The sequence below is a fragment of the Ostrea edulis genome, chromosome 6, assembly GCF_947568905.1.
Source record: "Ostrea edulis chromosome 6, xbOstEdul1.1, whole genome shotgun sequence".
NCBI classification, from domain to species: domain Eukaryota; kingdom Metazoa; phylum Mollusca; class Bivalvia; order Ostreida; family Ostreidae; genus Ostrea; species Ostrea edulis.
This window is the reverse complement of record NC_079169.1, coordinates 82,255,386-82,272,067: the sequence shown is the minus strand read 5'-3', so window position 1 is coordinate 82,272,067 and position 16,682 is coordinate 82,255,386. Positions and strand designations below refer to the sequence as shown.

The 16,682-nt window shown below is 34.8% G+C and overlaps 1 protein-coding gene across 1 annotated transcript in view; it reads left to right on the top strand.

Moving 5' to 3' along the window:
* LOC125646260 (uncharacterized) overlaps nucleotides 1–16,682 on the top strand; it is a 140,368-nt gene that overhangs the window by 101,154 nt on the left and 22,532 nt on the right. Inside the window, exons 14-15 of the mRNA XM_056140983.1 lie at nucleotides 4,105–4,261; nucleotides 8,651–8,750. Of these exons, the coding sequence (XP_055996958.1) occupies nucleotides 4,105–4,261; nucleotides 8,651–8,750 (257 nt within the window). The remainder of the gene's footprint in view (nucleotides 1–4,104; nucleotides 4,262–8,650; nucleotides 8,751–16,682) is intronic.

Genomic DNA, 16,682 nt, shown 5'->3' with positions numbered 1-16,682 from the left:
GCATGTTTGTCATGTTGTTATGATACAAAATGTTCTCATTTAAACAACCAAAATAGTTTTTAAGAGTTAGTAGCTCCCTCTCTGTGTAAGACCGATTTTAAAAATGATGCAGTTTACGTGCATAAATGAAGCATGACCTGCCTTAACATACCCGCGTAATAAATACAATTTTAATTCCTCCAAGCGGATATCCCTCGTATCATGGTACAAATCCTTCTTGTGAGATTATATGGTATAACTGTTTTAGTATGGTGGGGATGGCACGATCCGAAATGCAGGTATTGGTGGGTATCTGTGGGCTTATAATAAATATCCGTATTTAAGCTGGTATTTTCTTTTAATATAAGAACGTCAAGAAATGGCATTTGCGTATCATCTGTTTCCATCGTGAATTTGATATCCGAGTTCAGTTGGTTTAGTAGATCGTAAAACTCCGATAACTTATCGACACCATCATCCCACAAGATAAAACAATCATCTAAATATCTCTTCCATTTAGACTGTATATTATTTGCAAATTCTGCCCCCCACAACGTACATAGTTGATCATGTAACTAATGTTCTAGATAACCTAGGGTTAATGTTGCATAGGTAGGTGCGACGTTTGTCCCCATTGCAGTTCCCTTAGTTTGGAGGTAATGATGGTCGGAAAAAGCAAACGAGTTGTTGTCTAGAACTAATTTTAGTGCTTCTAAAATAAAATCCTGTTGGAATCTGTCATTAAGTACATCGGGATAGTTTTCCATCCAGAATTTTACCGCTTCCAATCCTAATTCTGTAGGAATATTAGTATATAAACTAATAACATCCAGAGTGACAAGTTTAGTGTTGGAGGTGACCTGAGTAGGTAAATGATTTATAAAATCCAGATCGTCTCTTACAAAGCTGGGTACTTTTTGGCAATATGATTTTAAAAGTATATCCAATAAATGACTCAGTCTCTGCGTTGAACAGTTTGGTCCTCCTACTATGGGTCTGAAGGATAAGTCCGCTGGATCCAGACAAGTAATACATACACTATTTTGATTTGCTATGGCATCCTTAATAATTTTAGACTTGTGAACTTTAGGTAAACCATAGAATTGACTCTCTCGGAATTCAAAGTTTGTCAGGTAGTCCTGTTCTTTATCTGTTAAACCTTCCGATAGTGGTCCATATACTAGATTTTTAATTTTTGTAATGGTTTTCTTCTCATGACAATTATGTAGTCTATCATAAAAATTGTTGTCTTGTAACATTTGTAAAATTTTATTTTTGTAGAAATCCTTATTCATTAAGACAACTCCACCTCCTTTATCGGCCTCTTTGATAATGATAGTTGGGTCATCACGGAGGTTTTTAAGAGCATTTTCCTCTTCTGTAGAGAGATTAGATTTAATATTCCTGGGTTTGTTTGGAAAATGAATATTTTCTAATGTGTCGCAAACGGCATCCAAAGTTCTATTTCTTCCTCGTTTTGGATTGAACTTTGATTTATTTCTTACAAGGTTTGTTGGCTCTGCCTCTGTAGACTCGGATTCAGATTCACTGGTCTCACTTTCATGAAAATATTCATATAATCTGAGTCGCCGAGTATAGGCTTTAACATCCGTTTTAAGCTCTTGATTATTGACATGAGGTGTAGGGGTGTATTTTAGACCCTTAGACAGTAGTTTTATTTCGGAATCCGTTAGTTGTCTATCAGAAAGATTAAATACTTTTGGTTCTGTCTTAATTATATTCCTGGGTGTATCCCTTGAATTGCTGTTGTTGATAACCGTGGTATTTGGTTCTTGTATCTCTGGTCTTGGCTCATTTTGCCTCCTCCTAAAAAATGATTACACCTGGGCCATCATTTTCTAAAGGAATAAATTCATTTTGGGGAAAACGAAAAAATACAAATAAGAATCAATACGAGAATTCTAAATCCAAAAATCAAATCTCTCGTAGTGCTATTCCGCAATATCGACAGATTCCTAAGCATCACAAAGCTATAAACAGGCGGAATCAGGACAATAGCGGACAAAATGAAAATAACCAAGGGTATAGTAGAAATAGACGTCCACCAAACTTTTACAGAAACCAAAGAACCACGTATATCGGAAGAGGGGTACGCAACTATTTTTTAGGGGATCAAAGTTTTACATAGAAATATATAGGGAAAGTCTTTAAAAAAATTCTTCTTAAGATCCATTGGGCCAGAGAAGTTTACATTTACATAAAAGCTTCCTGACATAATGCAGATTCAAGTTTGTAAACATAACGGACTCCGAGGGTAGGGTGGACCGCAATAGGGGATCAAAGCTTTAGATACAAATTAGTGAAAATCTTTAAAAATCTTCTTACGTACTACTGGGCCTGAAAAGTTTACATTGACATGAAAGGTTTATGACGTAATACAGATTCAAATATATAAACATCATGCCTCCTGCGGCGTGTTGGATCACAATATGGATGTGAATATATTGGGAAAATCTTGAAATATGGGCCAAGGTGACTCAGGTGAGCGATGTGGGCCATGGGCCTCTTTTGTATAATATGTTTGTAGAAGAAACAGTAGAATCACTATAAGGTCTTCCGTGAAGAACGGAAGACCTTAATAATAATAAACAGTACAATCACTATAAGGTCTTCCGTCTGAAACGGAAGACCTTAATAAAAAGAAAAGTGAAAAATCAACAATAGAATAATAGAAGGTTCTTCCGCTGAAGACGGAAGACCCTAATAAGAAAAGTGAAAAATCAACAATAGAATAATAGAAGGGTCTTCCGATGAAGACGGAAGACCATAATAACTAGTAATCCTAATTGTTCGCGAACAATTAGAGGGCTTTCCACCTACAATGATTTAAAAAAAGATATTTAAGATGATGTACGAAACTCAAAACGACCTTGAAAATTTAATAATAATTTAAAATAATAAAAACTTAAATATAATTTTTACGATGACCTTGACCTTTGACCTTGATCTCATTTTAAAGGTCAAAGGTAATCGCTCTTAATGCAAGTGATCCTATGTCTCTATCTATATTAATGTAAAAGCTATCAGCTTAAAAACGTTAATCAAGACATTCAGGGGCAATGATTTGTTTAGGGGTTTTCGGTTACTTTCCGTTAGTTTCTCAATGCTAAAAATACTTTGAAAGACCTTGAAAATGGAAAAAAAATAATTTTGATGATGACCTTGACCTTTGACCTCATTTTGAAGGTCAAAGGTCATCGGTCTTAATGCAAGTGGTCCCATGTTTTCATCGATATTAATATAAAAGTTATAGGCTTAGATAATGATATTGGAGACTTTCAGGGGCAATAACTATGCTTAAGGGTTTCGTATCCCTTTGATTATTTTTTCTTTAAAAGAGGGTTTTACTGTGAATTCATTAGCGAAGGTTTCGTGTCTCTATGACTTTCCGTTAAGTAGGAGTAGCGATAACAATGTTTGCGACGCGAGTCTCCGAAATTCACAAAAGGGTCAAAGTTCAAAGTTGTAATGCATACTATCAAAACCAATCAAGAAGTCAATACTTACCCATATAATATTTCAACGCTATCTTAAGCAGGAAAGAGAGTATAAAAAGTGCTATTTTTTCCTCTTTTCTGATGACCTTGACCTAATTTTCAAGGTCAAAGGTCACCGATCCTATTCCAGTTAGTCCCATGTCTCTACGACAAACCGTTCTCAAGTTCGACATGTTTTACGAATAAATCGCAAAACATAAAGAGGCATTAACTCCCTTTAGGGGACACCGAATCTCTTCATTTTAAATTCTTCGCTTCTACTAATTACCCTCTATGTTTTAGAAAAGGTTTCATCCTCCTATCATTTACGGTTATGGTTATACTAGTATACTAAGTTTAATGTCTATCAAGCAATGGGTTCTCGATATATCAAGCTGACAATATATTCCTGTATGCCCACAGTAAATTGACCCTTGACCTGAAAAAAGAGGGGTCTTCTTCTACTCTTTAGAAGTTCGTTGTAGTATGATAAGTTCAATTACTAATGAGTTTCCTAATTTTCAGTTACATGTATCGTTCAACTCTAGTTTTAGATATGCTTATGCACTGTATTATATGTTAACAAAATGCAGTTTTGAATAAAACTAAAAATTTAACCCATTATTAGATGGATGTAGCAGTAAAGCCCAAGAAATCGCATGCAAAATAAAAGAAACAGAAAACATAACATTGTCGACAATGAACCCTTCTGAGATAGAAGACGGTGCCGATCCTTTCAGCAACATTCGAGACGCTTGTGATGGAAGGCCATCAAAACGGTCCAGGTAAGTACATGTATACAGATACATCTCATGTCTTATTTACGATGGGTTTTTCTATAAATACTAAGGGTACCTCATTATAAGTTATTTTATATTACAACTTCATCTGTGTTATGAATTCTGTCGAAGATTATTGCAGGCGATGGGCTAAATTTGAAAATGAAGAACATGTCAGAATGGATTAACAGTTTAAGAGGAATACCAAAATCCCACATTAGACTCATCAAAACAAAAGTACTTACAAGATATACTTGTGTGTACAGTAAACCAGAAGTGATCAAAGAATTAGATAGGTTACACGAGGAATATACTTTGGTTCCAGCTGACAAAACTTGTAACAACATTGTCTTTTTTGTAAGGCCCATTCTGTATTTTACTATCACATTTGGTAATTGTACTTAAACTCCAACTGCCCTTTGAAAGAATAAGATTCTTTGAAACCATTTTTCAGTTTTAGACACATTTAATATCCCAGTCAATGCGATGTATGGATATAAATTACCTATACTGGATTCCTAAACTCGATTGCTGGATCGAGTAAATAATCTACCAAACTCCTATCTTTGTTCCCCACGAAAATATTAACAGCTGTGAAGGAGAAACTTCAAACGTACTGTGCGACTACATATGCCAGACGTGGTGTGAATCAAATCAGGATTCTAAAAAAAAAAAACTTTTAGGAAATTTGAAATAGCAAAACCTTTCTAAAATCAACAACATCAAAACGTATGAGTTTTCAACTCTTTAGGCGACCATTCCTCACGATAAATTAAAGACTAGACTTTTTGACATCACAGACAGTTGCTTCTTCAACAGAGATGGACAAAAGAAATATTCGTATCTAGTGATCGGTCATTACTTTGTTAAACACCACTCTGATCCCACACACAAGTACCCTGAAGTTGAAATAGAAAATAGCTCATCAATAACAATTTCTTCTTAGTCTTTGGTGATCAGGTCTTCCAACAGTCTATTGGAATTCCCATGGGCACGAATTGTGCTCCTTTGTTAGCTGACCTGTGTTATATTCATAAGAATCAGAGTTTATTCAAAAGCTTGTACATGACAAGAAAAATAATCTCTTGTTGTGGCCTTCAACTCGACGTTTAGATATATCGACGACGTTTTATCTATTAACAATAATCATTTTCATGCATATGTCGATTCGATATATGTGTATCCCTATGAACTGGAGATAAAAGACACCACGGGTGCCTCCACATCTGCTTCATACTTAGATGTTTTATTGAAAATGGATATTGACGGCAAACTAACAACTCAAATTTACGATAAGCGGGATGATTTCAGCTTTTCCATCGTCAAGTTCCCATATTTTTGTAGCAATATTCCATTATCACTTGCATATGGTCTTTATATCTCTCAACTGATTCAATACGCAGGAGCTTGTTCGGTGTATGAACAGTTTTAAATCGATGAAGACTACTGATAAACAAGTTGATGTTTCAACAGGGGTTTCAACAGTTAAAGCCACCATTTCGTAAATTCTATGGTTGTTATAATGATCCAGCTTGCCCATATAACCTATCATTGGGTCAAATGCTGCACAGCGGGGTTAAAGGTCATAGGAGACAATTTTAAAAAAATGTTTTGCACGAAAATGTGTTCTTCTTTAATTACTTAATATATGTAAATAAGTCATTCAGAAAAAATCGTAAGGTAACAGACTCTACAGATCGTCAAATGTTGCTATGGTGTGAAGTATCAAAATAGGAAGATGACTTATCTCCCTTGCTTTATGACGTCAAAAGAGACCAACCTGACGCAAATGTGTATTTGTTTATACTAATAACTGCGGGTTTTAGCCGTCAAAATGTTCAATGTGCTTACATTCAACTGTAATGTAGCAAATCGGGTAATTCTATATACTTTTGTCTAAATGATCCAACGTTCAGAAAGACTTGGGTGTGAAATCTACACCGAGAACACAGAACTCGAAGTTGTTTCACAATCATTTTACATGATTACGGGGGTTGATGAGGATCAGTTTCGTTATTGTATACACTCTACTTTGGCAAAAACTAATGGATTTATGAAATTAAATCTTCAAGAAGATGCAGTTCTAACTATTTTCGACTACAGACCAACTGCAAGCACGGCGAAGACGAGAAAATCCTACAAAACTAAACGTTGACTGTATAATGACGGTAGTACAGATATTCATAATTTAGTATCTGAACATGATCTGATTTGTTTTGAAATGAAATTTGACTCTGAAATAGTCATGTGAAGCTCTTCTGATCAGAATATTTTTCTCTGTAGATAAGTAAATAAATTGAAGATGAATATGTCTAACTTTACACATGTGTAAGTTGAAAGTTGCATTATCAGACACCCCCCCCCCCTCTTTTCTGTTTAAAAAGAATGTTCAAAGCAAATGGTGGAGCGATCATGAAACTACAAGTTTTTATATCAGATGAAATAAACCGATTTTTACCGTCATGCAAGAGTTGGGTGATGATTTTTTTAAATGAAGCACTAATTTGCACGTTGGTTACCTTATTGGGGGCAAAATTTAAAACAAAAAATTAATTAAATTATTCTTCAAATAGGCCTTAATGTCGCAAATTTTATTGTAAAAGAATGTTAAGTAGACATTTATATTTATTATTATATAATTCACCTCTTAAACTAAAATAGGTGCACACGATTCTTGGAAAAATTCTATGAAAATGAATTCAAAATGCGGCGCTCGCGATTTGTGCAAAGGAAATTCCGATCTGGCTATAGAATATATCCGAGTCAGGGTGGAACTTGGGCACATGAAACCAAAGGGGGATGAGGGGGTGCCAACCTTTTCTGTCAGTCAACCTTCAATTACTTCAACTTTTGGAAAAAACAACAACGGATACTGCTTGTCTGCATGGGGTTGAAAAAAGCGGAAGTAATAACTATCTATATTTCTTTTATTGTCATCAGAGAATGTACTCTGAAATTATCATACATTTATCATTAACCAGTCAGTATTATTTCAACCGATTTGGAATAAATAGGACCTTGATCGATCTTGTTCGTCCTCTGAAGAAAAATCGTCGATGTGGCTGGTATTTGCATTAATAATGAGTTCAAAGTTATATCCTTGTGTAACGAACTATGGTTCCCCATTCAAAAACTTCTCCAGCTGTGAATAAATCGTCTATGGATGTGCTTTTGTTTTGATTCGCAAATCTGAGTGTGGTCTCTTATGACGTCACAAATTCAGGAAATAAGGAACGATAATCGGGTAACGATTTTCTATTCCGACTACCTTTGCACTTCGATTTCTTCGAGTTAATATCGTTATTAATCTTAAAAAGCATTTTTGAGGAGTCTGTGAAACAAAGTTTATAATTATGGAGAGAGAAAAGTATTGTTAAAAACCGTCTCTTATGAACTTTAAGATGTCCCGAGTAAAATAACAAGTAATAACAGCATATTCGTATAAAAGTAAAATTCTTCCAAACGTCGAATTTTTAAAAGTAAAAATCGTTTGTCAATACATAAACAAACATCGTATCACGTGAGAAAATCCTTCGCTTAACTACAAGTACGTAGTTTTTATCCGCTAGACTTTTAGTTGTTTATCACCTCGGCACATGTGAAAGATGCACTCAAATCATTTGCAGCTTGGGCTTGATATGTTGACATTGAAATGGTAAATTTAAAAAGTGATATGGATCGATACAATATCCTCTCAAATATAGCATTTTCCATAATCTTAACTCAAATGTTGGGCATTTTCCACATTCACATCCAAATCGTATCTAAACGATGCAAAATATTCTACCTTCCGTATCAAAATCCTAAATCTGCAACTAGTCACCTTTAGGAATATGTCTTGCTCGAAATAAAATATCGTCATCTTTCACCTGTGCCGAGTCGATATGTACATGCGTTGGTTTTCTTTATTCCAAATGACTATGCACATCGGGGGCGATTTCAAAGTCACAAAGTAATTTAAAGATTACTTTACATTCTTTCGTGCACATACTATATATAGGAATAGTAGACTTATAAATTATCAAAGAAAACTATAGACCTGTACGTCGTGATGTACTTTTATATTGTGACGTCATATAGTGTGAAGTGCACCGAGGTACATTGCATGATGTTTGGTTTAACTTTACGCAGGACACCTTAACCTTGCTGTGTGTCTGACGTGTTTCATACCGATTGTTAGTCCGTTCTTGGCACATTGATTTTGACTACATATTACTCTGTTTACCTGATCAAGATATAGGGCTAAGTGCGAATGTGAACGACAGGGGACGCTTACTCCTACTAGGCACCTGATCTGGTGTGTCGAGGGGTCCGTGTTTGTTAACTCTTTATTTTGTAATTTTTGTGGGAGTTGTGAGATTGAACACTGTTGTTTATCATCGCCTTTCATTACAGTTACCCTTGTGAGGAAGGTATATCCCCAGGAGGCGTTGTTTGCTTGACTGCCAGCATACTTCAGTTTATTTATGATCTTGGAACCAATTACACTTTTCAGGTACTTGTATCGCGTGGCAATACCTATGAATTAAAAACACGATATATATAATATTTCAAATGCAACGTGTATCTTGTATGATACTCTTAAATGGACATTAAGTAACTGTATCCCAATTCCCAATTTCAATGACCGTGTAGCGTGTGACAGCGTGGCGAGAATTCCATCGTCATCGAAAGCAAGGTTTTTGACTTGCCTAGATGGTCGAGCGGTCTGGCTCGCTGGTTACATGGTGCTAGGAAATTTCGTTTCGCAGGTCGTGAGTTCAACCCCGCGTAGAGGCGGAAGTGGGTATCCAAATAAGTGATATTTCCTGTGCTTTATATTAAATATTTCTTCACTTAGGGCAGTTATGTTCATTTAAGAGTGAATTACTATTTCTGTGATATATATATATAAACTCTAAACACTTTGTAGAAATATTTCGACCCAATCGCAAATGAACCTCTAATGTGGAACGGCTCCATCAGATTCTGCAGCCATGTGTACACGAATGCAAATATGACGTCACACTCGTACGTTACAAAATGAAACGCGAGCTTTCAAATGCATCTAGTATTCTACCACTATGAATTTCCACTTATATGTGTATGTATTAGAGTGAATAAGACATTAATGATACCAAAACTGAATCTGTGGTGAAAATGTAATTAACACATTATACAGGGATTCGATTCTGGTCTTTTAACCTCTTCCAAATGCGCGCTTCCGGCAAAGAAATGAATCGGTTTGATGCAATTCTTGCGCCGATTCACGTCCGAGTCTTTTGCCGATTACGGAAAAGGACGAGCGTGTGATCCGATTGACTTCGACCGTGTTACCGGTCTTCTTCAGTCGTGTTTATCTCAAACTCCGTACAGTGTCAAATCCCCGGGACTACTTTCCCCTACGAATAATGACACTAAAACAGGCTTTCAAAACTTCTGCAGAAAAACGCAAGTTACTATACGCGTGTGATTCGGTTTTCTAAAATAGCAGATAGGGTGGCCACGTAGGGTTTAATTATTCCAGAATTAGTAGAAATAAATTCTTCTACACTTTGTGTAACGTTTAGACTGATTAAAAATTGACACTACTGGCCTTGACATTGGACTATGATTTTGAACGGAGTGTCATCGACGTAGTGATGATGATGCCGAGGCATCTGTGGAAACAGGAGGAAGATTTTATCGTATCAGGGTCACATTTCTGCGTATTGTTGTCATATTTGAGAGGGAATCCAACCAGGAAAGACAAGATACGCCAGGAACTTCTTTACTGATGGATAGGTTGTCCAGAAAAAGCGACAACATTCAAACAACCAGGTTAGTGACTCGGATTTTCTCAGAGATCTCGTATCTTTTGAAAAGTCCGTCAACTGTCCGTAGTGTCATAGACATGTTGATAAAGTTTAAGTGTACGTATATCTTCAGTGAAATACTACAGGCACAGATTAAAGATTGACTATCGAAGATTTTTTTAAAAGCCTAATTTCGTTTTTATAACTATCTTGAAATTGTTTCTAAAATGAAAGTGCTTGAGGAATCGCTAATATCAATCACTAGATCTTTATCGCATTAATTTGGTTATAGATATTTCAGAATTATATCAATACATCTGTTGATCTATGCAAACAAATCTTTTAAAGAGAAGTGCCTCCTCTCCCACCCCCTCCCCCAAATTAACATTGTGGAGGTGCACTTTCAAAAATTATTTTTCAAATAGATATTAATTGTGTCATGCTTGCTCCCAGTGTCATGCTGTTGAAGATGATGAACATATAGATCTGGTACAGGATTTTAAAAAGTCATATGAGTATCAATGACCATGATATGGTCTAGATTAAATCATACATATAACTTTGTACACCTTCCTAGATTCACACCTTGTGTTTACACACCAATACAAATAACTAGTGGCTCAAAAAAGAAAATCCAAAGAGAACAAATCCATATGTAGTGTAACTTAATTAAAACACATGTCTAATATAGATATCAGTTCAACACCTGACATTTTTTAAAATTAAAGTAATAATCCAGTATTAATTAAGATAAATTGTAAGTGAGATATAAGGTCTACGACTAATGTAGTAATGAAATAATTTCAATGATAGATAATGTGGGAATTTATATTATGACAGGACCAAAAGTTAACATACAGAGAAAATGATAAATATACTCTCACCACAGAAATGTCATCACTAATGTCATTGAAAATCCATGTTGTAATAAATATAAATCATTACATATTTGTGCAGTTAAAATCAACCAATGGAAATTCGGCTAAAACCAATGTAAGACATTTTTGTAAGTGTGATGTAAAGTCTATGACTAATGTAGTAATGAAATAATTTCAATGATAAATAAATGTGGCAATTTATATTATGACTTGACCCAAAGATAACATACAGAGAACTCAACATAAAAAAATTCCTTTCCAATGTCACACACGCACGCACACACACACACACACACACACACACACACACACACACACACACACTATAATGAGGCTATCAATAGTGTAATAATGATAAACCTGTGAACAGATCAAATTTGTATTAATGCAGGTTTACACCACTGAACCACACAGCTTTATTTAAATTGGATCAGAAATGTCTAAACTATGAGCATATAAATAAGACATGATTTATATTTTTGTAGGAATTGCATCATCGCAATCGCAAACCATGATTTTGAGTCCGCACCAGCTTCCACAATCTGACAAAGGAGATAATTTATGGGAAGCATCCATGGGTAACCAACGACGAGGAATTACAAAATGTGAAGGATTTCCACCAGTTTGAATTAAACGAATTGGAATGAGGTACTAGTACTTGTCTTTTATACATAGAAATGTTTAATTTAAAATGAGAACAGTAAACAAAAATCATGATTGTTGATTTTTGAAGGTAAATCTTTAATTCTGAGGAATGTCCATGCATGCCAATATCTGCAACATTAACAGTGAGAGTAGCAATATATACTTAAGAATCAGAATTTATTATTGCAACAAGGTAACTTAAAATTTGTGTATCACATGTCATCGCTTTGCACTGTGATACATTATTGATATATACATATTTATTGAATTTTGAGTTGTCTGAATTTTCGAAACAACATTTGAATGTAACAAATACATTTCTTCATTTCAGTCCCTGCCATATGAAAGAATTGCCTTTATTCGCCAATTCCAAATATGTGCAAGAAGTATACAGGGATTGAATGCTGAGAAAGAGACAAAAATTCCTTTCCAATGTCACACACACACACACACACACACACACACACACACACATATATATATATATATATATATATATATATGACAATGAAGCTATCAATAGTGTAATAATGATAAAGTGTTTGCTAATAAAACATGATAAATTTTCTGAAAGTGTCATTTAGTTGTGTTTGATAGATACCTGTAGTTCTCATACAGTACATATTGAAGGAAAAAAGCCTCATGGGAGGCAAATTTGATGAAAAGGATATGCATAGATATGTATGATATACCGTACATATAGAATATTTATTGACTTTCTTGGTATACCTGTAGTAGGGAAAATGGTCAAAGTAAACTTTTCACATAAATTTTTATTTTTAAAGGGGGATCTTGGACCCCTTTCAAGGAGAAATAAATGCAAAATAGAATGGGTCATTCAAATCTGCAGTAGATCAACAGGAACAGAAATGACAAAACTGTGAATACTGTTGTATAGGGTTTTAAAACATGGTTCTTGAGGACATGGTGGGGCCATATAAGGGTTCATTTTATTATATTTTATGAATTTTATTGAAGGACACAAAATACATGTGCAATATTTACATACACATATGTAATATACACTGTATAGTCATTAAAATTTTTCTAAGGCTAGTGTTTATCTACAAAAGAGTTATGATTCAGAATTATTTCCTGTTGAATCTTTGAAAATACCAAGAACAAATTGATTACTATATAATACAATTATGCATACACTGTAAGGGTGTGAATTTTAATTCGTTCAAACAGTGAGGTATTTTGGTGGTGGATGACAGTTTACAGGGGACTTAAAAATAATTCCATATCAAATTCATATAACTCATACGATACGTTCTTTTTTTTTCTTATATAAACATTGAAGTGAAATTGTCACATATACAAAAGTAATGAAGTCAATTAAGTACAAGCAGACTGAAACAGTGTGGTGCTGAAAGATTCAATGTATTTCTGCAAGAATTTTTACCGTCTAATTAGAAATGGTCTTTATAAAATAAGAAATGAATTGTTGCTTGAAGTTAACTTGCTTTCCTAACTGGTCTTAATTTCAGAAAGATTTTATATGTTAAAAAGATGTTTTCTGGAAAGCTGCAAATCATTGAATTTGTTCAATTCTGTAAGAAAATGTATAATTACATGGGGTGCCAGAGTCATATAATTACAAATATCACCAGAGCATGACATATACTACAAAGAATTATGCTTACGGCAAATAGAACTTGGGATTGGGTACCAATCTTTTCCACTTTTTAAGACAAATATGCCTTTCATGTAGAATCAGGATATAGGGCTCACGGTGGGTGTGACCAGTCAACAGGGGATGCTTACTCCTAGGCACCTGATCCCACCTCTGGTGTGTCCAGGGGTCCGTGTTTGCCCAACTCTCTATTTTGTATTGCTTATAGGAGTTATGAGATTGATCACTGTTCGTTATCTTCACCTTGCATACAATGGAAAATGTAGTTTAAAAATATCATGAAATCAACAAACTAAGTCGCTTTATGCCAACAAGAGTAACAGTGAGTGTGGGTTTTTTTCTTTCTTCGTTTTTGCTTGTCGACCCCCCTCCCCCCTTTGTGTTAAAGCAAAGCCACATGTATGAACTGTACTAATATTATACGTCTCAAATGCAACCTGTGGACAAACGCTGATGTGTCTTAGAATATAGATAATGGTGACTGCAATTTTTGTTCGTTTAATTTGGGTAGATGGTGGGTTGTAATACACCTCAAGTTCATATATTTGTTTCGATCTGGGATGTTGAGTAAATTGTTACCTTCTCCTCCTATATGCCCATCTCCAGATATATACGTAAATTTCTTTATATGCTGTGCACAAATTTCTAAATGTAAGTCAATTATCAACGTCGCTTCACATATGGATCGCGAGAAACGTCAAAAGATCAATTTAGTTAACGTAAACTCTAATTTTAAAAATCCACATCGTTTACAGCGACAAGAAATAGGCCTGCATCAAATTCTTTTTAAAGTGAATACGAATGGACGTTTTCTTATCTGATTCTAGCGAAATTGCATTTATTTGAATCAAATAATTTGACTCTACAATTCTACTTACTTTATTTACCTTCTCTTTCATTGATTAATATAGTACGTTATTAATAACGGTTTATGAATATTTATTTGAAGAAATTTGAAAGAAAATGATAATCTAAGACTTGATAATCTATTAGAGGCAAGGGAAACGATATCGACATTAAGGAACCACTACGTGCACCATGAAATTGAATGATTGATCACGTAAAGATTTTGCTGTGGACGTCATGATTTTTTTCCTAAACATCAGTTTTATAATTTACCGCGCTTTTGCAACTGTGACGTCATACCGTCAATACACGGTATTTTGGTAGGCTTTATATCAGAGACATATATATTATTTTTGCAATCTAAGGCTAATATCAGATTATTTTTTTCATTACAATATGCAAGAAAGTTGCCAAAAATTTTACTGAACTTCATTTTTGTTGCACATAAGAATCTTAAGAGCATCAAACACATAGTGTGTTTTTTTTTCTGAAGGGAAAGGGGAGGGGGAGCAGAGAATAACTCACGATCGTCTAAAAATTCTTGATTATCAAACGAAAATTTAAAAAAAAAGGACCAAAAATTCATAACAGCTGTTCTAAATAACTGAAAAATTGTTGAGTGTGGCGGAAAACATCAATCAATCAATCAATCTATCTATCTATCAATCTATCAACCAATCAATCTATATTCCAAACTTCAACATCATACATGTAATGAAGGGGACGGACTCGTCCTACAATGTAACGTAAGGGGTTGGAGGTTGTCGGTCAGTATATGAGACTTGAGTCATACTATGCATGTGAATATAAAGGAAAATCAACTTTATCAAAATTAAAAGTGTCCCGTCTCTGATTTAAAGCGCCCGAGAGTAAAGGATATCAAATTGGAACGGGACGGTGGTAAAACATATATATATATATATATATATATATATGTGTGTGTGTGTGTGTGTGTGTGTGTGTGTGTGTGTGTGTGTGTGTGTGTGTGTAGACAGTGGAGGGGTAGTGGTGTGTACACAACATCTGTACACGTGCTCTATCCACACTAGTGTTTGCAAGCTTTATAAGGCATATGAAATACTGCAAGGAAGATGTCACTAAGGACCAACAAGCTCCACTTTTAATTTTGTGTCTCTGTGCATCAAATACAGTATTTCTCATCTCCCACAAAATCTTTGAAGTAGAAAACTTTAACAAGAGATGGGAGATGTCTCTCATTATTCATGGAAATAATTGGCATTAACACTGTATTCTTTTAGTCCCTTAACTGACCCTGTGAAATGCAGAACCACACGACCTCTATCCTTGCTCTTGGTGACTAGGTACACAGACGTCTTAAAAGCAGTTGACCTTTGCTGTTCACTACAACAACCTTTTTCAAGACCACCAATTCTTTTAACACAACTTTCAAGAAAAGCAATAAAAGGGAACAATCTAACAGATTGAAAGACACAAGGGTCAATGTATATTATAATCATAATTTTATGTTTGTTTATAAGGAACTCCTTGAGAGAAATTAAAAATATGTTTAATATTGATAATCAAGATTCCTTGTAGCCAATATTCTTTAAAGCTAAACAATAAGGTTATTATGATGTGCATTGAAGATAGTTATTCTTAAAGGGGCATTAGCTGTCATTTTGTTACCAAAAATGAATTAAATGAAAATTTCTCCATATCATACATGTATATTTCAGTAATAACACCAGTATTTAATTATTTCAAACACCTTTAAACCTCAAAACAGGCACATTAATGTGTATGAATATCACATGAATTTTGGTAATTAAATAATTATTGTCTTGCAAGATAATAATTCTTCCTTATGTATTTCTGTACACTAAAAGCGACAATCTATCGTCGTTATATTAGGTTTCTCTTGTTTTTGTACAAAATAAATGTTTTTACTAGACATTAATATATATTCCTATGTCATTGAGACATTTTGAGTAAAAAGGTTGCCATCACTTTCACAGCTAATGCCCCTTTGCTTCCATGATCCACTTCAAACTTTGTGAGTTGATAGGGGGTCACTAGGAGGGGTGCGATCAACTTTTCAAAATGGCCGCCGTTTCAAGATGGCCGCCAAAAAACGTCAAAAACTCTAGGTTGTCGGATTTCAACCAAATTCTATTTTTAGGGTATTTTGGTGACCCCGAGTCCATTTCCACCATCAAAATTATTTTTGAGCCGCCATTTTCAAAATGACCGCCATATACTGAAATATTTCAAAGTGTTAAAATCTCTACAACATTAGGGTTCTGGGGTCAATTGAGGGTCCACAATTCATATCTAGCATCAGTATTTCCTTCCAATCAATATTCAAATTTTTCAAAATGGCCGCCATTGAAGAAAATGGCGGCCAAAAATCAAGTCCGTCGGATTTCAGCCAAATTTAGTTTCTAGAGTTCTTTCAGTATCCTGAGTGCATGTCTGGCATCAATAACCATTTCGGACATGGGGAGCTGTTCGGAGACATTTGTGTTGGCATCCCAACACAGTTATAGCTCGTTATTATTACTTTCTTCTTATTCTTATTATTCCTCTTCTTTAGTGAGAAATTTGTCCGACCGATTTTGTGAAAGTACTTCGACAGATCCACTTCAAACTTTGTGAGCTGATAGGGGGTCACTAGGAGGGGTGCAATC